This window comes from Molossus molossus, unplaced genomic scaffold (genome assembly GCF_014108415.1).
Source record: "Molossus molossus isolate mMolMol1 unplaced genomic scaffold, mMolMol1.p scaffold_m16_p_2, whole genome shotgun sequence".
Taxonomy (NCBI): Eukaryota; Metazoa; Chordata; class Mammalia; order Chiroptera; family Molossidae; genus Molossus; species Molossus molossus.
The window spans coordinates 108,737,168-108,761,585 of NW_023425355.1; the positions used below are offsets into that span (position 1 = coordinate 108,737,168).

The window sequence follows — 24,418 nt, forward strand, 5'->3', positions numbered from 1 at the left end:
CACATTGAATGCATATTCTGGATTACCTATTCTTTCTCCTGATTTTGTATTTGAAAATGGCAAATAAAACAGTTCTAGTAATTTCCTGAATTCCATAATTTGGTAGTAAGAATGGGAGAATCGCAATATGGAGGTGATCCCTACAGTTATAAACCCAACTTCTGGTAGGGATATATGTGTTTTTCATGCCTTGGCCTCAATCTATTGTAGCAGAGAGAGTTCCTCCCATGTTGTTCTCAGCTGGGTCCATTGTGTTCCTGAGCCCTAAATCTTCTGGTGACAGGAGATGCTAGGAGACTAAACCACTTACCCGGCAATTCTAATTAGTGGCATCTCCCCAAAGGAGAACCCGTTGTAGGATGTGTAACATTTTGTGTTTCTCTTCTAGGCAGCCAAGCAGCCGCCAGGGCAAGAGAGAATAAAGACATCTTTAGCTGCCTGGTTACTGGCTGCCAGGCCGAGCTGCCCTCCTGTGACACCATCCCTGAGAAGCAGAGCCTGGTGCTGGTGTGTCAGCAGGTGCTGCCTCAACTTCTCCAGGGGAAGTTCCCCTCTCCAGTACAGCAGCAGATAGATGTCCTCCTGGCTAAGTGTGGGGAGGGTGCCCGCCCAGACCCTGAAGTCTTTGGGGTGGCCAGCCAGCTGAAGGACATCTTGAGACCCCTGAGAACCTGTGACCCCAGATTTGCCTACCGCTACCCAGACTGCAAGTATAATGATAAGTTCTGAGGGGCTGGAGCTTGGCTGGCCTCTAGGGACAACATCTTTGGCTCTCCATTTCCCAGTTGGGTTGTTGCAAATTTGAAAAAAGTAACTATATTAGACATTAGGAGAAATGTACATTCATTTCCCAAGGACTAAGGTATATTCCAATGACCAGAGGGCAGTTGTGCAAAACGGTGTCATTGCCCTTGCTGGCTGTAACATCACAAAAGATCCAGGAGTGGGCATCAGAAAGTCCAGGTGTGGACACTTATTCAACCTCTGAGCCTCTGTTTCCCCTGTTCTCCACCAGACATTCAAGTTAGTAAAAGAAGACAGAGATGTGAAGAGCCAGGGAAATATGATTCCTGCCCTCATATCAGGTGGCTATAAAGTGTGTTCAGAGTGTACACAGGCAGGGTGAATGAGACAGAACAGTGGAGTCAAGAGGCTGACTTGAAGAATGAGGCCTCTGGCCAGTAGCGTGTTAGGTTAGGCTCAGACAAAAGGCTGCCCCTGCCTGCTGCCTGTGTCCCTGAACCAGCCCTCCTGTCACACTCCCCACACCACCCCAGGGTAAGAAGACTTCAAGCCAAGGGCACACATGGACAAGATAAGGCCCTGGGTACCTGGGGCCCCATACAGGTGTGAGTGAAGCACTTCATGGTGTGGAAAGAAGCTAGCAATAAAAAGTGGAGGGTGGGCTGAACGCCAATGTGTTCATCCAGATCCTCTGAGAAACAATTGTCAAGACAGTATGAAACAGTCAAGGATCATATTGAGAAAGATGCTTGTGTGGGAAGAAAGAAGGAGGGAACCAGAGTCAGCTGGGAGAGCCAGCAGGCAGGGCTGCAAGTCTAATCCCAAAGGTTGGGTGGGAGTATCCTAGACTATCTTTTACACAATGGAAAGATGCTTCAGCAAAATTGTCCTTGAACCAAAGCTAGCCATCAGATGAACCCCAAATCTATAAGAATAGGTGGCCCTTATACCCCTGTTTGCAGGGAACAGACCACAGGAGGCATGGCCTCGGCCCAACCACAAAGATGGATTTTAAAGCTCAAAGCAGAGCACCTAGCCAGTTCTACTCCCTGGAACAAGAAGTCTGTGAGTAGAACATTCTCACTATAGCCACAGCTGGACCCGGGTCAGCTCTCTCCACACTGTGGCCTCCAATGTAGGAGTCTAATTTCCATTCAAACTTGACCTAAATATTTTTTTCAAGGTCAGCCAACAAAACATATTTTATCGAATGTTTGTTAGTTTGTTTTATACATTTTAAATATTTATCTACATGGTATGTGGGCCCCTATGTATATTCTTGCTCTGGCCCCTCAAACATTAGTTGAGAACCCTTTGGACCTTTGCCCAGCCTCCCTGCCAGCCCTCTACCCCCAGGGACCTCTCAGTTAGCCTCTCTTTTCTACCACTGAATCACCACCTTTAGGTTAGAATGCCTGGCTTAACAGGCTTCACAGTGCAGACAGAGAAACTGAGGCCTAGGGAGGAAGAGTAATTTTCTGGGATAATTCTAGAACCCCTACTACCAGTCCATGCTCTTCTTACATTTCCCTGCAGCCTCTGACTCTTACCCTGGCCTACCCAACTCTGGTCCTTTCATTCACATTTAAAGCTGGGCCAAGAAAAGTCCTATTTTATGGCACCCTAAGCCGCCTGTGGTGTTTGTTTTTTGCCTGCTCCAGATACTATCCCCAGGGCAGCCATGACAGTAAAGATGACAGGCTTAGCTTTTGGAAGGGCAGGCTCAGGTTGCCTGAGAGTCTAAGATAGTTGCTTTCTGGCCTTGTCTGGAGGATGAGGATTGACCACCCTTCTCAACACTTTGCTTTCAGCCCAGTGAAACTGATCTTAGACTTCTGGCCTTTGAAACTGTGAGAGGATAAATGCTTATTGCTTCAGGCCACCCATTTTGTAGTAATTTGTTATAGCAGCCTCAGGAAATGAACAAACACCATGAACTCCATCTTAGTGTCTGCTTCCAGAGTACCCAACCTACAGTAACCATCAACTCCAGTCTGTTGTGATGAATTAAAAAGCTAGACCCAACATGAGGGACTATGTTAGTATCTATACCCAGGACTGAGGCTTGGATGGTTCCATTCTCTCTCTGCATCATTTAAGACTGTCTGAGGTCCTGCCTTGACCAGAAGCATTTCCTGACAGTGCAAGCTCCCGCAAGACCTTTCTGAATACCATTTTTGTACCCCTGGGTCCCATTTGAGCCTAATTTCAAAGGGTATTCCAGAGAGATCTGTGTCCCACCTTCCCAATGAGCTGGGAGTTCCCTGAGTTTGGCAGTGGCATGGAGGGTGCCTCTGAGTTTCCATAGCAACCAGCACCAGGCTGACCACAGAAGAGGTGCTGGGAAACTGTTCTTACTGAGGACAATATCTGCCTCCTTCAGACGTTTTTGCTTGCTGTTTTTCACACACCATGTGCTATAGACTGAATGTTTATGTCTCCCCAAAATTTATATATTGAAATACTAACCCATAAGGTGAAGGTATTAGGAGGTGGAGCTTTTGGGAGGTTATTATCCTGAGAGTGAGCTCTCATGAATGGGACTCAAGCCCTTATAAAAGAAACCCCATAAAGTTCCCTGTCTCCTTCTTCCCTGTGAAGACACATTGAGAAGGTACCAGCTATGAACCAGGAAGTGGGTCATCACAAGGCTCTGAATCTGCCACTGCCTTGATCTTGATCTTGGAGTTTCAGCCTCCAGAACTGTGAGAAATAAATGTGTGTTGCTTATAAGCCACCCAGTCTATGGTATTTTGTTATAGCAGCCCCAACAGACTAAGACACCATGCTGACCATACACAGGATGGGGCAAAAGTAGGTTTACAGGTGTGAGTACATGAAACAGAGTTTATTCTTATATTATTATTTATTAATTATTGTATTATTTTCCATATGAACAACCGTAAACCTACTTTTGCCCTACATGTACAGGACACAGCCACTTTCTCAAGAACTGTTCTTTCCTTTCAACTGTCAGGAGACAGGTAAGTCAACATTCAAGGGACTTCAGCCAAAACACAATTACCATGGTATATTCTTAGTCCTCTGAAATCTGATTGGACGCACAGTGGTTCTCAACCATGCCATAACTTTTAATACAGTTCCTCATGTTGCAGTGACTCCCAACCATAAAATCATTTTTGTTGCTACTTCATAACTGTAATTTTACTACTATTATGTCTTAGGTGACCGCTGTGAAAGGGTTGTTTGACCCCCAAAGGGGTCGCAAACCACAGGTTGAGAACCGCTGCATTAGAGTATTTTTCTGAGTTTTGTCAGCCACTGCTTTTTTGCTCTCTGGACTAGCTGCATGTTTTGTGGAGTCCAATGCAATATGCAAATGTGGGGCCTCCTGTTATTAAGAATTGCAAGACGGGGACAGCAGAGCATTAAACTAAGTACAGGCCCTGTAGGATTGCATGTGTTGCATGGCCACGAAACTGGCCCTGGGTGCCCGGGAATACTAGTTCTCCTTAACCTCAGCGTAGAGTGTTCTTGGGGTTACTGAGATCTCACTTGACGTCCACAATCAAGGGGAGTGGGTGTGGGACCAGAAGTGATATATAACATATTTAACAACTGCCATGGCAAAGGAACTGATTTTTGAGAGCAGACCCTTTCAGCTGTAGCTGCCAGGTGGCATAACCATAGCTCTACAGGTAAGTCCTTTTCAAATGAGGAAACTGGTTCAAGTGACTTGCTCAAAGCAACAATTTTTAGGTCTTCTGCTTTCCCAGTCTTCCCCTATAGCATCTTATTTTTGCCTCTAAGTGATTCCATGCGCCTGAACATTTCCCGTAAAGTTAAGATAAATAGTTTATTGGATTTGTGGGAGTGCTTTGGGAAAGATCTAGTGCCCTGGAAGCAGATAGGCCTGGTTTCAAACCATGATTCTGCTGGTTACTGTGTAACCTTGGGCAAGTTGCTTAACCTCTTTGAGTCTCACATTTTTAAAACTCATTTTTACTGTTGAGAGTATTACAGATGTCCCTAATTTTTCCCCCTTTGCCCCCCTCCATATGGCTCCCATCCTACTCCAAGCTTTCACCTCACTATTGTCTGTGTCCATGGGCTATGCATATATAAATATAAATTCTTGGGTCAGCCTCACTTTTTTATCTATAAAATGAGGAGAAAATGTTTCACACTCTCAGAGTTATTGTCCTGTTTAAATAATACAATGTCTCTCAAAGCCTGGAGCATATGTGTGTTCTGTATTTAAAGGCAAATACAGAGAAAGAGCAGAGGGTCTCCCAGCAGAAAAGCCTCCTCACACAGACAAGGTAAGTGCTGTGGCCTCTTGGAAGAGACCCTGATCCCTGCCCCAAGGCACTACTATCCCAGCCCAGAGGAACCCTCAAGATGCTGCAGGGTGCTAGACAGCCTTAATGGGCTGTTTCTTCCTGATATCTTGACTCTAGGCTGATCATGAATGGCAGCTGGACAGTCACTACATTTGCCTCCCCAACCTGATTCTCCACCAGGCTCAGAAGGGAATCCTTCTCAAGCAGGTAATGTTGGGGGCCTTGGGAAGGCCATCTGCACTGAGAATTGGAGAGAAATGGGGAAGCTACATTTACACATTGAAAGCTCACTGTCTATTGGTGGTGATGTGGCTTTTCTGCCCACTTTGGGCCTGTTGCCCACATATATTAGCACACCTGAGCTTACGTGCACACGAGCATACTCTAGTCTGCCTACAGGTCTTTATGGTATTGTTTGAAAACCATTTCACTTGTGGGTTGTGTAGGAGGGTCAACTCCGAGGCAGGGGGGGTCCTTAATTTGAAGATATAATGACCCTCCAAGAAGATAATTTAGAGGAATTTGTCAGCAAGAGGCAACTGGACAACTAGTTCAAGTAGCCCACCCACTGGAGCTCTTTGTAGAAGTAGACAAGGGTGACCAGGAAATAGTCTCAGGCCTGGGTTGTGACTGTAGAGGCAGGGTGGCAGTGCAGAGAGAGCAGCAGTTCTGGAAGCAGGTACATCTGCTTTCAGATCCTGTGCTAGCCCCTCTTGCAAAAGTCAGTGAATCAAAGTTAGTTCATCATAGCATTGTTTGCAATTGTGAATACTGGAAACAACCAAAATGCCCTTACATGGAGAGTGGCTGAATAAACTGCAGTACATTCACACAGGGGAGTGCTATGCAATTGCTACACTTTTATAATAAAGAAGGCAATATAAGAAAACATTTATGGCCCGGCCAGTGTGGCTAAGTGGATTCAGCATCATCCCTTGAACTGAGAGGTCCAGGTCAATTCCTGGTCAGGGGGCACGCAGGAGGCAGCCAATTGATGTTTCTCTCTCGTAGATGTTTCCATCTCTCCCCTCCTCTCTCTCTCTCTCTCTAAAAAAAAGAAAATGTTTATGTATCTGCTCACTTTATATATGTGTGTGTATATATATGTGTGTCTATATATATATGTATGTATGTGTATATATATATATAGAGAGAGAGACAGAGAGACAGAGAGAGCGAGACAGAGAGAGAGACAGAGAGAATAAACCAGAAGCTAATGAGATTGGTTACCTATAGGGGATGGGTAAGAATGGATGAAAAGAAGGGAGGAATAGGAATAGGGTAGTACGGATGAGGAGTGACACTTGCCTGAGTATACATTATAGTATATATCTTACTCTTAAAACAATGGGAATGTCTCACAGAGCCACAAATAAATAATTAAGATCAACCAGGATATGGGTCAAACTAAAATGAAATATAAACAATAACAAATGGATCTAACAGGACTACAAATAAATAAGATAACTACACTGAAGAACTAACTAAAGTAACTTGGAAAATGAAACATTTTGACTATATAGTATAATAAGGTTAAAGACAAAAAGAACTGTATACACACTTTAAAATGGATAATGTTATGTTAATGAGTATTACCTCAATTTAAAAAGAGCCATCAACAAAAATTGTGCTCTAGTGTTTTACCCATGAGGACCAGGGTTAGCAATTTCAAAACTATTTTAAGTGTTGAGCAATAAATGTATTGTGTATAATTAGAGATGGGCTCCTCACTTTTGGAGAAAAGAGTTACAAGCAAAGAAAGAGAGAAGGGGACTTCCGGTCAAGATGGCAGTGTAGGTAAATGCAGTATCCCGTCCTCCCACAATCACATCAAAGTTACAACTAAACTACAGAACAGCCATCACTCAAAACCACCTGAAATCAAGCTGAATGGAAGTCCTACAACTATGAAATCCAAGAAGCAGCAGCATCCAGGCTGGTAGGAGAGGCGGAGGTGTGACAGGCTGGCCCCACACCCACGTGTGGCGGATAAAAATCAGGAGGGTACCTTGACTGGGAGGTCCTCCCTGAGGACTGAGGGGTCTCCATCCCACACCAGGCGCCCTGCTCAGGGTTCCAGTGCCAGGAAGAGAAGTCCCTACAACTCTGGCTGGAAAAAAACAGCGGAAACCGAGGCTCAGGGAGGCTGAGGCGGCCAGAGCCCCAGGCAGCTCCTCTTAAATGGCCCGGGCACGGACTTATCGGACTCACTCCCTCTAAGCTTGGAGGAGAGGCAGCTCAAGGGGCACCAGATACATACAGGGAAGAACTCAGCTGTTTGGCATTGGAACAAGGGCTGGAGAGGGGGCTTTCTCCAGGACAAACATGCTGTCAGAGGCCTTTGTTCCTTTGGTGAGCCCTACCTTCACGAGGCTGGCAGACACCCACCATATCTGGGATTCCAGCAACCTGGCTCACACTGTTTACCTTGCCCTGGTAATTCCCTGAGGCCCCGACCCACCCAACTTTCAGGCCCACCCAAGCTGCTGCCAGTTGCTTAACCATAAAATTGGCCTGTCTTGGATCCTGCTTCAGGTTTTCCTAAATTCTTTCAAACAAGCAGCATCTGGTTTCAGCTAGCCCCATACCTCTCGTTAAGCAATACACAGAAACAAGCACAGGGAGGCAGCCAAAGTGAGGAGACAAAGAAACAGGTCCCAAATGAAAGAACAGAACAAAACCCCAGGAAAAGAACTAAGCAAAATGGAGATAAGCAACCTAACAGATGCTGAGTTCAAAATACTGCTTATAAGGAAACTCAATGAATTTAGTGAGAACCTCAGCGAACTTAGTGAAGGTCTCAAGAGCATAAAAAAGGACCAATCAGATATGAAGGATTCACAGTCAGCAATGAATGAGGCACTAACCTAAATAAACAATAATTTACACAGATTCAATAGTAGAGTAGGTAAAGCCAAGAAGCAAACCATCGATTTGGAATATAAGGAAGCAAAAAAGACCCAATCAGAACAGAAAAATAAAAAATAATCCAAAAAAATGAGGATAGTGTAAGGAGCCTCTGGGACAACTTCAAGCATGCCAACATTCGCATCTTGGGGGTGCCAGAAGGAGAAGAGAAAGAACAAGAAATTGAAAACCTATTCGAAACAATAATGACAGAAAACTTTCCTAACTTGGTGAAGGAAACAGACATACAAGTCCAGGAAGCACAGAGAGTCCCAAACAAGATGAACCCAAAAGGCCCACACCATCACACCTCATCATCAAAATGCAAAAGATTCAAGACAAAGAGGGAATCTTAAGAGCAGCAAGAGAAAAGCAGTTAGTTACTTACAAGGGAGTTCCCATAAGACTGTCAGCTGATTTCTCAAAAGAAACTTTGCAGGCCAGAAGGGAGTGGCAAGAAATATTCAGAGTGATGAAAAGTAAGAACCTACAACCAAGATTGCTCTATCCTGCAAAGCTGTCAGTTAGAATCGATGGCCATAGCAAGAGTTTCCCAGACAAGAAAAAGCTAAAGGAGTTCATCACCACCAAACCATTATTATATGAAATGTTGAAGAAAAAGATAAAATATATGAACAAACAAAATGGCAATGAATACATATCTATCAACAGTTGAATCTACAAACAAAATGAACAAGCAGAACAGAAACATTCTCATAGATATAGAGAACATTTTGTTGCTTGCCAGATGGGAGGGGGGTTGGGAGAATGGATGAAAAAGGTGAAGGGATTAAGAAGTACAAATTGGTTGCTAGACTGACAAACTCCAAAGGGAAGGGGGTTTGGAGGTGGGAAGAAATAAAACAAAAAACTTATATGCATATATGCATAACCAATGGACACAGACAACAGTGTGGGAAAAGGCAGGAGGGGGTGGGAGTGGGGAGGAGGGAGTCAATGGGAGAAAAATGAGGAACACCTGTAATACAGTCAACAATAAAGATAAAATAAAATAAAATAAAATAAAATAAAATAAAATAAAATAAAATCAGAAAAAAAGAAAGAAAGAGAGAAGGCAAAATTGAACCCTTAATTGTAGATATCACTCTGCACTCGGGATTTTAGATAGATGATGATAGATGATAGATAGATAGATAGATAGATAGATAGATAGATAGATAGATAATAGATAGATATGAGTGTATACAAATGTATTTCCTAGCTCTGGCTCTGAGGGGGCCTGCAAGCAGTGATACCTCAGTACCTAGTGCCCAGGTCTTTTGTCAGAGAAACCAGAACTCTTTGGGAAAATAGCTGATTCCAAGACTAGGACAAAGAAAGTACAATATAAGCCTGAAATAATCTTTTGTTGCAAGAAGAGGAAGTATTCAAAAAACTTTGGAAGCATGTCAAAAGGACATGGGAGCCAACTTGAAGGTCTCCTAAAAGCCAAATTTGAGACAATTTGAGCTACAAAAGAAATAATGATAGTAATTTATTATAACTCATAGAATAAAATAAATTCCTATGAGATCATATTGACATAAATAAATAACTGAATAAGTAAATAAATGGGGAAGGCAATAGCTCTTTCATACAGTAGAATTCCAATTAATAAATGTAGGTGGAATGATGAAAGTGAAAAATCTCCACTTGACAAACACCACAGTAATAATTGTTGCAGGCAAGAATCATCAATGGGGGCTAAAACTAGAAGATGAAAGTATGAGAAACAGGATGTTTGCATAGTCTCAAAGTTATCTTGCCACACATACTTATTAATCACAAAGGGAAAAATAGTGACTTTATGGTGAAGAAGCCTGGCAGACATGACCTTAACCAAGTGATCAAGGTCTACATCACCAGTGATAAGTCATATAGACATTGTGTACCCCCTCATATGATGCACTGAGAAGGGCACAGCATCTTCTGTGTTCTTCTTTTAGGGTTTTTTTGTGTTTGTTTGTTTTTTGTTAACCTCACCCGAGGATATTTTTTAATTGCTTTTTTGGACAGAGTGGAAGGGAATGAGGGAGAGAGAAAGAGAGAGAGAAACATTGATGTGAAAGAAACACATCGATTGGTTGCCTCCCACACAACCCCGACGTGGGCCAGGGATCAAACCTGCAACCCAAGTACGTGCCCTTGACTGGGAATTGATTCCCCGACCCTTCCATCCACAGGCCTACGCTCTAACCACTGAGCCAAACCGGCCAGGGCTCATCTGTGTTATTTTTGCTAAAAATGTAGAACTTCAAATGAATCATGAGGTAACATCAGACAGATTGAGGAACATCCTACAACTGGCCATGAAGGACAAAGAAAGACTAAGAAATTCTCAACAATTAAAGAGAACTAAGGAGACAAGAGAGCTACATGCAATGTGGGGTCCTCAAGTGGATCCTGGACCAGAAAAAGGACATTAGTGATGTCGGTACCCACCAGCAAAGACCACCAGGAACATACCTATAGTTGAACAAGTTGAGATTATCAGCTCATCGCAAGAAGGAATAAAGCACACCATGGAGCAACATGAGGGGTCTCAGTAAAAGGGCTTAGACAGGACTTCTTAGAGGAATGGGGCACATTAGGTGATTTGGGGAAGAATTTAAGGAAGTAAGACTTTGCTCTCAATTAGGTGTTGTTAGGAAGTGGTCGTAAATCTATGATTGCACTCAATGAGTCTTACCTACAGGACAAGAGTGATAAAGCAGGCTAGCACTGTAGTCATAAAGCAGCAGTCACTCATATTAGCCACTATAGGGGGATGTTTGATCATTTTTGTTTAAACCATGTTCAGATTGTTATTGTATTCAGACATGAATTTGAGTGGCCTTTATTTGTCTTGATTCACCATGGTCATGTGTGGCCTTCTTTGATGTTAGTGATCTGACAAATTGTTTCTGTTCAAGGAGAACATGAAGGCCCAGCTATGAGGATCAGGCCAGATCTGAGCAACAGCAATGTGGGGCCAGTTCTCAGCTACCATGGACAGCTTTTCTCTTTCTCAGTGTGACAACTGGTGAAACTCCAATAAGGTCTATTAGATTAGTACATAGTATTTTATCAATGCTAATTTCTTAATTTCAATAACTGTTTATGCAAGATGTTAACATTAGAGGAAGTTGGATGAAGAACTCTGTTTTCTATTTTGGAACTTTTTTGTAAGTCTGAAATTATTCCAAAATAAAAAGTTAATTCAGTGCATGAAGCAGAAATTGGTTCAGCTTACATGTTGGGGCTTTGCTATATATATATAAAAAAGACATATCCTAAAACATGAGAGCATTCCTTGTGTAACAAGATGGTTCCCACTATAAGAAACATGTGGAAACTGAATTAGATTAAAAGGAAGATATAGGTCTCTCATTTGGGCTTTACTCTAGAGCAGTGGTTCTCAACCTGTAGGTCGCGACGCATTTGGGGGGTTGAATGACACTTTCACAGGGGTCACCTAAGACATAACAGTAGCAAAATTACAGTTATGAAGTAGCAACAAAAATAATTTTATGGTTGGGGGTCACCACAACAGGAGGAACTGTATTAAAGGGTCGCGGCATTAGGAAGGTTAAGAACCACTGCTCTAGAGTGATGGTCATTGAGTAGAAGCACCACTGTACCAGTAATCTTGATGATTACTGCTCTTTTTTCTCTTTCTATCTGATTCAATTTGTCCAAGTGAATGAACTAACCAGTACTAGAACCAGGGAAGTTCTTACCATATTGAAAAGCAGTAGAGAACAAAGGCTCACACTCACTTCTGATTTCTTCCTTTCTACACACAAACAATAGTGCCTTTTGTAGAAAGGGCACCTAGCATGAGTTGAAAACCCCTTTACACTCACCCACCTCCAGCTGAATCCACCTTTCTGCCTCATGCCCTTACCTGGAGCTTCTCTCTGAAAAATTATTCTTTAGGGGGAATTGCTCCAAAAGTAAGTTAATATTTCCCCTTGTAAAAATAACACATATTTTAGTATTTTATTTTTTTAATGATCCTACCCAAGGCAGGTAAAAAAAAAAAATGGGGGGGGGGGGTGGAGAGGGGAAAATTATGGAAACTTGGTAAGAATATAATCCTATTGAAAAAATTGGCAAAGTTTATCAAGAGCCTCAAAGAGGATTGCACAGTCTACCCAATAATTTCACTTCTGGGACACTATCCAAAGGAAGTAATCAAGAATGCAGAGAGATTTATTCACAGACTGTTAAAAACCACAGATTGAACACTTATAATGAATCCTTTTTTTGTCAAAAAATACAACTGTATTTATGTCCAGTCAGAGACCTAGAAGCAGAAACAAGGACAGCAACAAAACACAACCCAAAAGTCAGAAAATTCTTCACGGTATGTGTAGGAAAAAGTCTCATTTGTACAGTTTTTCAACCTCCACTTGCCACTTAAGAATGGGCTATAATACTTCCTGAGCAAGAGATAAAAAGCACACACAGCCTGTGCTGGGCTTATTGCCTTGTGTGAGAATATCTTTCCCCTGTTCCATGCTCAGTGTGTACTCTTTTGTTCTGCTTAAGTATGTCAATAGCCCTCAAGCACAACCCCAGATTTTAGCATTTCAGACTCCATGAGGAAGGGATCGTGGTCCTTATGCTGTGGCATAAGAGGAGTGCATGCAGGCCAATTGCATTCACTGGCCATGGGGGACAGATGTTCACTATTGGAGTTGAACTTGCTCTGTCTCTTTTCTATGTGAATAAAAGCATTCATTGTTCTATCCAGTGCTTGACTGTGTTGTGTTTTCTTTGGTGACTTTGATACCAAGATGCAGTTGAAAGATGTCTTTGGATTTTTATTCCTCCTGATTGGCATTGTTTATGGTCTTTATCCTCTGTGTAGTTGGAGTTCTCCCCTGGCATTAGTAACCAGTGCATGGTGTTCTGCTCAACAAAATGCATTGACTCAGAGCATTTCAAGGGACAAAGTGGATATTCCAGAGCAAAAATATGAGGTGAAGGGGGAGAGAACTTAAAGTTGAATAGGATGAAGAATACAGATTGGTTTCTGGCAGATCCCTTGGATGATGGGCACCTTGGATAGGGTGGGGAGGGTCTTCTTGACTAGTGAGTCTCTTATCTCAGGTGGCTTTGGGATGGTAAGTTGTCTCCCCCTGTGTGACTCCAGTTCACTCTGAGTCTCCATCACTTGTCTGCAGCCCAGGGTGAGTGGCCATGAAAGAGATTTTGTGTGCTGGCCCTTTAAGAGGGAGCCTGGGTTTCTAGCAGTTTCTGGCAGACAGAATCACCACTAATTTTCACAGCCAGATGTTATACAGGCTCCTCTTCCCTGCTCTGGTTCTCTGGTCTTGGGATCCCAGGATGGGGATGAGACCTCATAATCCTCAAGGGAAACCTTTGCAGCTGAGATATCACTCCAGAACCTCAGCCACCACCCATGGGAGTGGGGCCAGCCCTTTCGCATCTCTGCCCTTCCTACCAGTCTCAAGGTGGCTTCTTCCATAAATCCTTGGTTATAAGACTTCTCTTTGGCAAGTCTTCAGTTGGTTGTTCAGTTTGATGTTCTATAATTAGTTCTAATTTTGATTTGGTCCTAGGAGGATGTGAGTGGAACTTCCATCTACTCTGTGGCCATCTTGGCTCTTTCCTGTTCCCTGTGCTTTTGATGTCATATCTAATAATCCACTGCCAAATCTAAAGTCATAAAGATTTACCACTATGCCTTCTTTTAAAAGTTTTAGCTCTTCCATTTGGATTTTTGTCCATTTTGAGTTAATTTTTGTATAGGGTATGAGACAAGGGTACAAATTAATTCCTTTGCATGTGGTTATCCTAGCACCATTTGTTGACAAGACTATTTGTTTCCCATCGAATGAACTTGGCACCCTGTCAAAACAAATGGATGATAGATGCATGGGTTTATTTTTATTTAAATTCTATTACGATGATCTATGTCTAACCTTACACCAGTGTTATACACTTCGTGTTTACTACAGTGTTTTTCTTTTTTTTTTTTATCCTTACCCGAGGACATTTTTCCATTTTTTGTTCAGATAGAGTGGAATGGAGAGACAGGAAGAGAGAGAGAGAGAAACATCGACGTGAAGGGACACATCGAGTGGCTGCCACCCACACGACCAACCAGGGCTGGGGACAAACTGCAACCGAGGTACGTGCCCTTAGCGGGAACCAAACCCGGGTCTCTCTGTACCGCAGGCCGACACTCCAACCGCTGAGCCAAACCGGCCAGGGCTACAGTGTTTTTCTTTTAATAAATTTGAGAGAGAGAGAAAGGGAGAGAGAAAAACAACAGTCGGTTGCCTCCCATATGCACCCTATCTGGGGATCGAACCCAAAATCTGTGTCTATGTCCTGACCAGGAATCGATCCCATGACCTTTTGGTGTACAGGACAATGTTCCAACCAACTAAGCCACGCCTGCCAGGGCAATTACTGTAGTTTTCATCAAAGTTCTGAAATTGGGAAGTGGGAGTCCTCCAAACTTGTTTTTCTTTTTCAAGATTCTTTTTGTTGTTGTTGTTGTTACAAATGTTTCTCCTTTTTCCCCTGTTGACACCCTCCTCCCTCTCCCTCCCCACTTTTCAAGATTCTTTTTGGTTATTCTGTGTCCTTTGCAATTCCACATGAATTTTAGAATTAGTTTGTCCATTTCTGCAAAATATGTGGTTGAAATTTTGATAGTGATTGCATTGAATCTGTAGATCAATTTAGAGAACATTACCACCTGAGAAATATTGTCTTCAAATTGGTAAATACAAGATATCTCAATTTATATAGGTCTTTTTAAATTTCTTTAAGAGATATTTTATAGTTTATAGTGTGCAAGTCTTTCACCCTGATTAAATTTGTTTCCAAGTATTTTTTTATGTCCTTGCAAATGGAATTGTCTGCTTAATTTTATTTTCAAATTGTTCATTGCTAATTTATTGAAATACAATTGATGGTTATATGTTGATCTTGTATCCGGCAACTCTGCTGAAATAATATATTGGTAAACTTTTTTGTGGATTCTTTAGGATTTTCTATGCCTAACATCATGTTGTCTATGAACAGAGATAATTCTAATTCCTCTTTTCCAATTTGGATGGCTTTTGTTTTCCTTACGAAATTTTCCTGGCTATAAAATTTAGTACAGTGTTGAATATAAGTGGTAAGAAAAAAATAAATAAATAATTTTTAAAATTCTCAACAAAATACTAACAAACCAAATTAAGCAGCATGTTAGAAGAATTATACACCTTTAGCAAGTTGGATTTATTCAGGAATGCAAGGTGGTTTAACATAAAAACAGTGAATGATTTTGCCCAGCCAATGTGGCTCAATGGATTGAGCATCGTCCCATGAACTGAGAGGTCCTGGTTTGATTCCTGGTCAGAGCACATGCCTAGGTTGCAGGCTCAATCCCCAATGGGGGTTGTGCAGGAGGCAGCCAATGGATGTTTCTCTCTCTCCCTTCCTCTCCCTCTAAAAAAATCAATAAAATATATTTTTTTAAATCAATGAATGTAATATATTAAGTAAATAGAATAAAGAGGGGAAAGCATGATTATCTCAATTGATAAACAGTGTTTGACAAAATCCAACACCACTTCATGATAAAAATAAATACTCTCAGAAAACTAGAAATAGAAGGAAATTAGCTCAACCTGATAAAGGACATCTATGAAAAACTCCACAGCTAACATCATATTTAATGTTAAAACACTTGATGCTTTACCCCCTTAAGAACAGGAACAAGACACGGATGTTTGCTCACACTACTTCTATTTAAGGATGAATCTTTCTAAAAATGTGATAGCTCTTTTATTTTATTTAATTAATTAATTTATTTTTGTTACAGATGTTTCTCCTTTTTCCCCCACTGACACCCCCCTCCCCTACCCTCCCCGCCCTGTTCTCAGCTTTGTTGTCCATGTCCATTGTTCATGCATACATGCATATAAGTTCTGTGGTTTATCTCTCCCCCATTCCCTCTTCTGGGGATTGTCAGTCTGTACCCCACTTCCACGTCTCTGGGACTACCCCATTCCTCAGACTGCCATGTCCATTATATTCAACAAATAAGTGAGATTATGTGATATTTGTCTTTCTCTGCTTGGCTAGTTTTGCTTAGGATAATACTCTCTAGGTCCCTCTATCTTGTCTCAAAGGATAAGAGATCTTTCTTTCTTACAGCTGCATAGTACTCCATTGTGTATATGTACCGCAGCTTTTTTATTCATTTGTCTACTGATGGACATTTGGGATAGCTGTTTATTGTCAAGATAAAATCATCTCCCCAAAAACTAAAAACTTATTCCTGAAAATTTTAGCCTACAGTGATGTATTCTTATAGAGAGACATCTATTTGGAAGATTATTACAAACATTTATAAATTTATAGCAGGGTTTTTTTTTTTTCGTAACAAAAATCTTTAAAGTTTTACTCTATCTACCAGAGTGATTGTGTTATTAGTCATACAACTCTTCCTTAAGTACCTACATAGTGCACATACATAAAGGATGAGTCTTAAAAGGTCCTTTTAAGAATGAGACTACATCAAATTAAAAAGCTTCTGTACAGCAAAATAAACCCGCATCAAAATAAAAAGGGAACACACTATATGCAAGAACACATTTTCCAATGATACATCTGATAAGGGTTTAATTTTCAAAATATAAAAAATACTCATACAACTCAGCAAAAGGAAGATAAAAATCCAATTAAAAATGGGCAGAGTACCTGAATAAACACTTCTCCAAGCAGGACATACAAATGGCCAAGAGACATATGAAAATGCTCAACATCACTAATCATCAGAGAAATACAAATTAAAATGACAATAAGGTACCACCTCACACCTGCCAGAATGCCTGCCATCAACAAATCATCAAACAACTAGTGTTGGCAAGGGTGTGGAGAAAAGGGGACTCTAGTACACTGCTGGTGGGAATGCAGACTGGTGCAGCCACTATGGGAAACAATATTGAATTTTCTCAAAAAATTAAAAATGGAACTGCCATTTGATCCAGTGATCCCACTTCTAGAAATATATTCTAAGAAGTCTGAAACACCAATCAGAAATATTTTTGCACCCCTTTGTTCATAGCAGCGCTACTCACAATTAGGTAATATCTGGAAACAACCCAAGTTTCCATCAGTGGATGAGTGGAAAAAAATCTGTGGTAGATTTACACAATGAAATACTATGCAGCTGTGAAATAAAAGGCTCTATTGCCCAGCCGGTGTGGTTCAGTGGATTGAGTGTAGGGAGCTAATTGGTGTCTCTCTCTCACATTGATGTTTCTATTTCTCTCTTCCTCCCTCTCTCTCTAAAACATCTTCTTTTTATAAAAAAAAAAAAAAAGAAGAAGAAGAAGGTTCTCCTACCCTTTGACACAACATGGAGGAACCGGGAGATTATTATGCTAAGCGAAATAAGCCAGCCAGAGAAAGACAAGTATCACATGATCTCATTTACATGTGGAATTTAATGAACAAAATAAACTGAAGGATAAAATAGAACCAGAGGCATAAAAACATGGAACAGACTGACAATCTCAGAGGGAAGATGGGAGGGGGACAGGAAGAGATTAACCAAAGAATTTATATGCATATACGCATTACCCATGGACACAGACAGTAGAGTGATGAAGGCCTGGGGTGGGGCAGGAACTGGGTGGAGGTGGGCAATGGGGAAATAGGGGGGACATCTGTAATGCTCTCAACAATAAAGATTATAAATAGAAGCAATTGGATCCAGATGTCCTCCTCCCCCCTCCACAGCCAGGTAATGGCCAGGTGATGGCACTTTAAGACTCAAAAAATTGGAGGCTCCTGAGAGAGTCAAAGGGTCTTCAGAAACAGCACAAAGATTGGGACAGCAGATCACACCAAAAACTAAAGAATAAAGGGCATGTGTGCACAGTGGCTGTCACTCCCTACTCTCTCCTGCACTGTTACCCTGGCCCTTCTCCAATAGAATTGTTCAGTGAGCTCCAGGAAAGAGACAGAGAGATCCTGACACCAGAAGCCCCTCAACCATCTCAGCCAGTCAGGTCTGTACAGTGAAAGTCAGAGCTGGCAAACCCCAATGGTTGTCCCCAGTCATCTTTTTAATTTCCCACTCTTTTTCTTTTGTTTCTAATAATATTTTGAAACATTTTCATACTTTCAGAAAAGTTGGAAGAAAATACAAATAACTTCCATAAACCTTGTATACGTATTCATAATTGTTTACTTTTGCCACATGTTTGCTTTATATTCTCCCTTTTCATCTGTCTCTCTCCTTCCCTGTCTCTTCTTCTTTTTCTCTTTCTCCCCCCACCCCATTTTTCTGAGCCATTTTAGAGTTAAGTTGCAGATGTGCCCCCAAGTACTTTAGTGTTCATTTCCTTAAAAAAAAATAAATAAATAAAGGCTTACATAACCACAATACAATTCTCAAAATCAGGAGGCTAACATTGACATAACACTACTATCTAACTACAGCACTTATTCAAATTTTGCTAATTTCTCCAATAAGGTCCTTCATGGGAAAAATTTCTGGCCCAAGATCCAATCAATTCAAGATTATATAGTGCATGTCTCTCTAGTCTCCTTTAATCTGGAGCAGTTTCTCAGTGTGTGTGTGTGTGTGTGTGTGTGTGTGTGTGTGTGTGTGTGTTTCAGTACCTTGGAGGAAGGCTGGTTATTTTGTAGAATTTTCCTCAGTTTGAATTTGTTATTCCCTTATGATTAAGTTTAGATTTTTCATTTCTGGTAGCACTGTCTGCAAAGTGATGCTGTGCTCCCTTCATTGCATCCTACAGAAGACACACAAGGTTAGTTTATCCCATTACTAGTGATGTTCATTTGATTTCTCCACTGTAAATTTGATATGTGATTTGAGAGAAAATACTTTTTAGACAGCAAAGCAAATAAGGTCCCCCCACCCCTGCCTGACACAGCCAATCCCCTTATCTCTCAGTGCAACCCCCCCCCCCAGGTTTTGTGAGAAGGAAAGCCAGGTGCAGCCCCTTAGGCAGTGCAGCGACCCCACCCTTGGCTTTTGTAATGTAATACCTATACATCAGGCCAATGCCTAAACTACAGTGGAACTGGAAGGCCCTCAAATGCCTGGAGGCTTATCATGTATAAAAGGCAGTTGGAACCCAGGCTCAGGGCTCAGCCTTTGGAGGTGACTCCCCTGGGACAGCACCAGTGCACATTAAATAGTCCTTTTCTAATCCTCTGAGTGCTTGCAGTCTGTCTCTTCCTGCCGACTGAATTTCTGCCACAACACTTTGAGACTATGTAAATATCCTGTATTTATCAAACTTTATCCACTTGTTTTAGCATCCATTGATGATTCTTGCCTGAATCAATTATTACTATGAATGTTGCCAGAAGGTAGTCTTTTAAATTCTATTATTCTTTAACATTTATCAGTTGGCATTCTGTTGTAAAAAAAAAGAAGTTTTGTCTCCACTTACTTAATAATACATTTATATAAATATGAGCTCATGGATTCTTATTTTATTCAGTGGATTATAATTTATTATCATTTATTTTGATGCTCTAAATTTTCCCAGGTTTGGCCAGTAGAAAAACTCCCAGGAGATAGAGCAAAAATTTGGACTAAAAATTTAATTTATAGAATTAATCCAGGAGTTTTAATGCTCAATAATAGGAGTTCCAAAGAAAACAGACACACAGATGTAAACACATATGTAAACACAGGTACCACAGAGTGACATAGGCATACCCACAAACACATACAGACACACAGACACACTTACCCAAACACAGATACAGACACAGACATGGAGACACACATGTTCATAGTCACACAGAGATACAGAAACACACACAAACAGACACACACAGGAGGAAATCATCAACAAGAAAATTACATTCCCAGAATGAAAGGCCATTAATGTCTACATTGAAAAGACTTTTGCAGTGCCCATTACAATGAATGAATATTCAAAGCCCTAGGGAGAAAGGAATGACTGTACAAGTTACTGGAGGCTGGAGGGTGGGGCAGATATCTGGTCACATATAAAAAGTCAGGAGTCAGAACAGCTTCATACTTAACAGCACTAGAAGCCAGATGACAATGACTTCAAAATTCAGAAAGAAAATAATTTCCCACTTTCAATTCTCTACTTCTCTACTCAAATAGACTATCAATTTGTTACGGAAAAGACTCAGACAGAACACCGGAGGAAGCGAAGAGGTTCCTTTATTCATGCATGCGGATCCAGAGGAGGCAGTCACCAAATCCTGGGCCCCGAGTTGTAGGGCATGCCTAGCTTTATAGCAGGCTGGGTGAACATTCTTTAGATGCAAGAGCAGTAAGCAGTTTACAGAAGCAGGAAGCAAAAAGGTCTGGTTATCTCTAGGAGGCAAAAGGGTCTAGTTATCTCCTGGGAAGCAAAAGGGTCTGGTTATCTCCTGGGTACTTGCTTTTTCTAAAATGCCAGTTTACTTCTTTTATCATTGCCCCCTTTTGATGCTATTATCTGCTATTGCTGCCTATTACATCATGATACAGATCTCTATAATCTGGGTCTTCAGACCTTTGTAGGAGTTGATATCTGTACTGATACTGTTGGAGGGCCAATATTTTGGCCGTGGCCCACCTTGTTACAGTGGACTCTAAAGTTTGGACTATGGTCTCTATTATGCATGGTCCAAGGCTTACTCCTAAGAGAATGATGGCTAACGGTCCAATTAGTGGAAGTAGCCATCAGAGCCAGCCCTGTGAGTCTATTCCCCAATCCCAATTTTCTAATTCTTTGGCTCTGTGTTTTATGTTTTCTCTGAGTTCTTTGACCTTTTGTGTTATAATTCCAGACTAGTTTACAAAGTAGCAGCATTCTTCCCCTAAGAACACACAAGTTTCTCCTTTTTCTGCTGTTAGCAAGTCTAGAGCCTGGCAGTTCTGTAATGTTACTTCTGCTAGTAAATTAATCTGTTGTTGGATGGTGGTCAAGGAGTCTGCTACTGTAGTCATGTCTGCATTAAGTTGGGCAGACAACTTATAGTAGGTAGAGGTAGAGAACCCTAGGCCCCCTACTTCTGTCCCTATCTCAACTGCAATGCCAATGCCGGCTTCAACTGCTATGCCTACCCCCCTTTTGATTCAGATAGGTCCTTTTTGGCTTAGAGTAGGAGTAGGTTTGATATTTCCTGGGGGGTTCGGATGCTGAGGTTAGGGGTAAAGAAGACCTCTAGACATCTCCCAGTCTAGTTGGCGGGGAGGCATCTATAGGCCTCCCGTCCACATAGGAGGAATAATCCTCCTGTTTATATTACTGTTGTTATGTTATGTTATGTTATGTTATGTTATGTTATGTTATGTTATGTTATGTTATGTTATATGTTATGTTATGTTACTGTTACTGGCTCAGTACATAAACTGCTGTTATTGGGGATACTGAGGTTATTGATATAGAGCTCTGGGTTAAGGGACACTACTGGGTTTCCTTCTGGGGAGAACTTTTCCAGCTCTAGGCAGGTTAAATTTGATTCTCTAGTATCTAGGAATACATTGGTTATTATGAACCCTTGGGCTAGGGTCTGACTGGGACCAGGAGATGCCTTAGTATAACTCCAGGTACATGGAACAGGTATTCCTAAAAGTCCTTTCTCCTGGAACGGTAGGCAAACCTAACATTCCCGAGTGGAGTTGCTAATATTCTGGTATGCTGAGTACATGGTTTGTACTAGTTCCTGAACCTGTACTCTGAGGCTGATTTTCTGTAGTGCCTCCTGGAATGTAGTAAGGTTGGCACCCTTATATATTATCTTTTCCTCCTGTTTCCGCAGCCATCCAGCTATTTCTCTGCTTCTTTCTGGACCATCGCAAATTCTTCCTGGGTTAAATCACTTAATTGGCGGTAGATACTCCAACAAACCTGTCTACCTGGGGGCCCGTATGCCTGACACTTTTGATTCTGGTATCCAATTATTCCTCCCAATTTCCCCATCATGTATAATTTATTCTCCCAGACATATGTGGGGGGCCCAGCCTGGTCGCTACCTGGGAGATAGCATTGTAGGCATTCTGTGGGCATAGCAGTGGCATATGTGAAGGGTGATGCAGGGAATTTATAGCTTGCTACTCCTCCTGCAAGTCATATCCTTTCTGCAGTCTTGCTACATTGACATACAGGGGCTTGAATTGAGGCAGGGTCTGCTAAGCAGAGCATACTAAGTATCCAAAAGCACAGACAAGCCCAAGATATGTTCCCTCTAGAGCGAGTTGCTCCCAGGTGTTCCATTCTGTTGGTACTACAGTCATCAGTCCAATTCCTAAGATTATAGCAAAACTTCCCACTGCCGTCAGGTACCATCTGGGCAATTGTCCATTTCTCTGAGCCTCCATCAATGCCTGGTTTCCTTTTCAGCTTCAGGGTCAGCAACCATGGCAGCTGGTCCTCTGGGTCCCCTTCCATCCTCCTGGAATCTGCTGGGTCTGTTGCTCTCTTGGCTCAGCTGTGATGAATCCAGGAAGTGATTCCTTCAACCTTAAGTGTGGTAGGGGTTGTTAGTATGACAAGGTGGGGCCTAGTCCATGTGGGTTCGAGGAGTTCTTTTTTCCAGTCTTTAATCCATACATAGTCCCTTGGTTTATGTGAGTGAGCTGTCCCCCCTCATGGTAAGGGTTCTTAGCCTAATTTGTCATGATGTATCTGGCTAAGTGTTTCCCCTAGCTTCTGGAGGTACTTAGCCTGCCCTGCTTCCCTTATAATCTGAAGCTCTCCTCTAGGTAGTGGTAGTATGGTTGGTGGCCTCTCATAAACTAACTCAAATGGTGTATACCCTGTAGCATTAGGGGCATTTCATAACCTGAATAATGCTAAGGGTAACAGGTCTGGCCAGGACAGGTCAGTCTCCTGATGGAATATGCAAGGGGTTCTTTTAGAGTCCAGTTCATGTGTTCTACCTTTCCTGAGCTCTGAGGGCAATAGGCAGTGTGTAGCTTCCAAGTAATTTTTAATTGTGCTGCTAGTTCCTGAAGCACTTTTGCAAAAAAATGCTGGCCCATTGTCGCTGCCAGTGGTTATAGGCAACCTAAAGCAGGGGATAATTTCCCTGAGGAGGGTCTTGACTACCTCTCTGCCTTTTTCTGTCCTGGTGGGGAATGCTTCTACCCATCCAGAGAAAGTACAGACTAATATGAGTAAGTATCTGTATCCCTGGTTTGGCCTGATCTCAGTAAAATCAATCTATATGTCCTCAAAAGGCTGTTGCCCCCTGTGTTGTATTCCAGGAAGCCTTTTCAGGTGACCTGCTGCATTGTTCTTGGCACAGGCCAGGCATTGAGCCGCTGCCACTGCACATAGTCCAGACATGTTAGAGAAGTAGTAATACCTCCCGAGTAAGGCATCTAGAGATGTTTTCCCTAGGTGTGTGAGGGCATTGCATTGCCTGATGAGATTGCTGGCCTGGCCTTGGAGCAATTCATCCGGCAGTTTCCATATGCCAGTGGGCGTTCGAAGGCAGTTTTCTTGTATGGCCCATTTCTGTTCCTCTGGGGTGTAGTCTGGCTGATTGAGGTTCAGTCCTAATAGGGTACCTTCTAAGGCTGGGGTATTTGTCGGGACCTCCCTTTCTGTAGCTGCTGCCTTTGCTGCCTGATCTGCCCTTCTGTTCCCTTGGGCTACTTCTGTCTCTTCCTTCTGGTGGCCCCTGCAATGCATTACTGCTGCTCCCTGAGGGGCCCAGACTGCTTCTAGCAGTAGAAGTATTTCTGCCTTGTTTTTAATTTCTTTCCCCTCAGCTGTTAAGAGTCTTCTCTCGGTAGATTGCCCCATGAATGTATATGGTGGTGAAAGCATATCGAGAGTCTGTGTAAATATTGACCCTTTTTTCTTCTGCTATTTGGAGCACCCCAATTAATGCCCAGAATTCTGCCCTTTGGGCAGACCCGCTTGCCGGCAGGGGCTTTGCTTCAATTATTTTCATGTTGTCCATGACAGCATACCCTGCCATTTGTTTCCCCTTAGTCATGTAACTGCTCCCATCCATGTATAGCATTAAGTCTGGCTTGTCTAGAGGCTGGTCCCACAGGTCTGGTCGGCTGGCAGGCACCTCTTCAGTTGTCTTGAGGCAGTCATGGTCTGGTTCTCCCAGCTCAGCAGGCAGGAACATAGCCAGGTTTATTCACCGGACAGTGCTGACTTTCACTCAGACATTCTCATGGAGAAGTCCCTGGGACTGTGTCAGTCTCGGGTTGGAGAGCGATTTGTGTTCCTGTTGAGTCAGAAGGCTAGATACTGCATGGGGAACAAATATGTTGATCTCTTGCCCAAGTGTTAGTCTGTCTGCCTCCTGTGAGAGAATGACAGCTGCAGCTATGGCCCTCAGGCAGGGCGGCCAGCCTGCTGCTACATTGTCCAGTTGCTTAGACTGGTATGCAACTGGCTTTTGCCATGGTCCCATTGGTTGTGTAAGGCACTCTTAATGCTATTTTCTCCTTTCTGTGCATGTAGAGGTTG

At 42.2% G+C, this 24,418-nt stretch overlaps 1 protein-coding gene across 1 annotated transcript in view; it reads left to right on the forward strand.

Annotated features, from left to right (window-relative positions):
• Positions 1–1,207, forward strand: part of DIPK2B (divergent protein kinase domain 2B) — an 85,185-nt gene extending 83,978 nt beyond the window's left edge. Inside the window, exon 5 of the mRNA XM_036271364.1 lies at positions 389–1,207. Within this exon, the coding sequence (XP_036127257.1) occupies positions 389–729 (341 nt within the window). The 3' untranslated portion in view covers positions 730–1,207. The remainder of the gene's footprint in view (positions 1–388) is intronic.
• Positions 1,208–24,418: the final 23,211 nt, after the last annotated feature.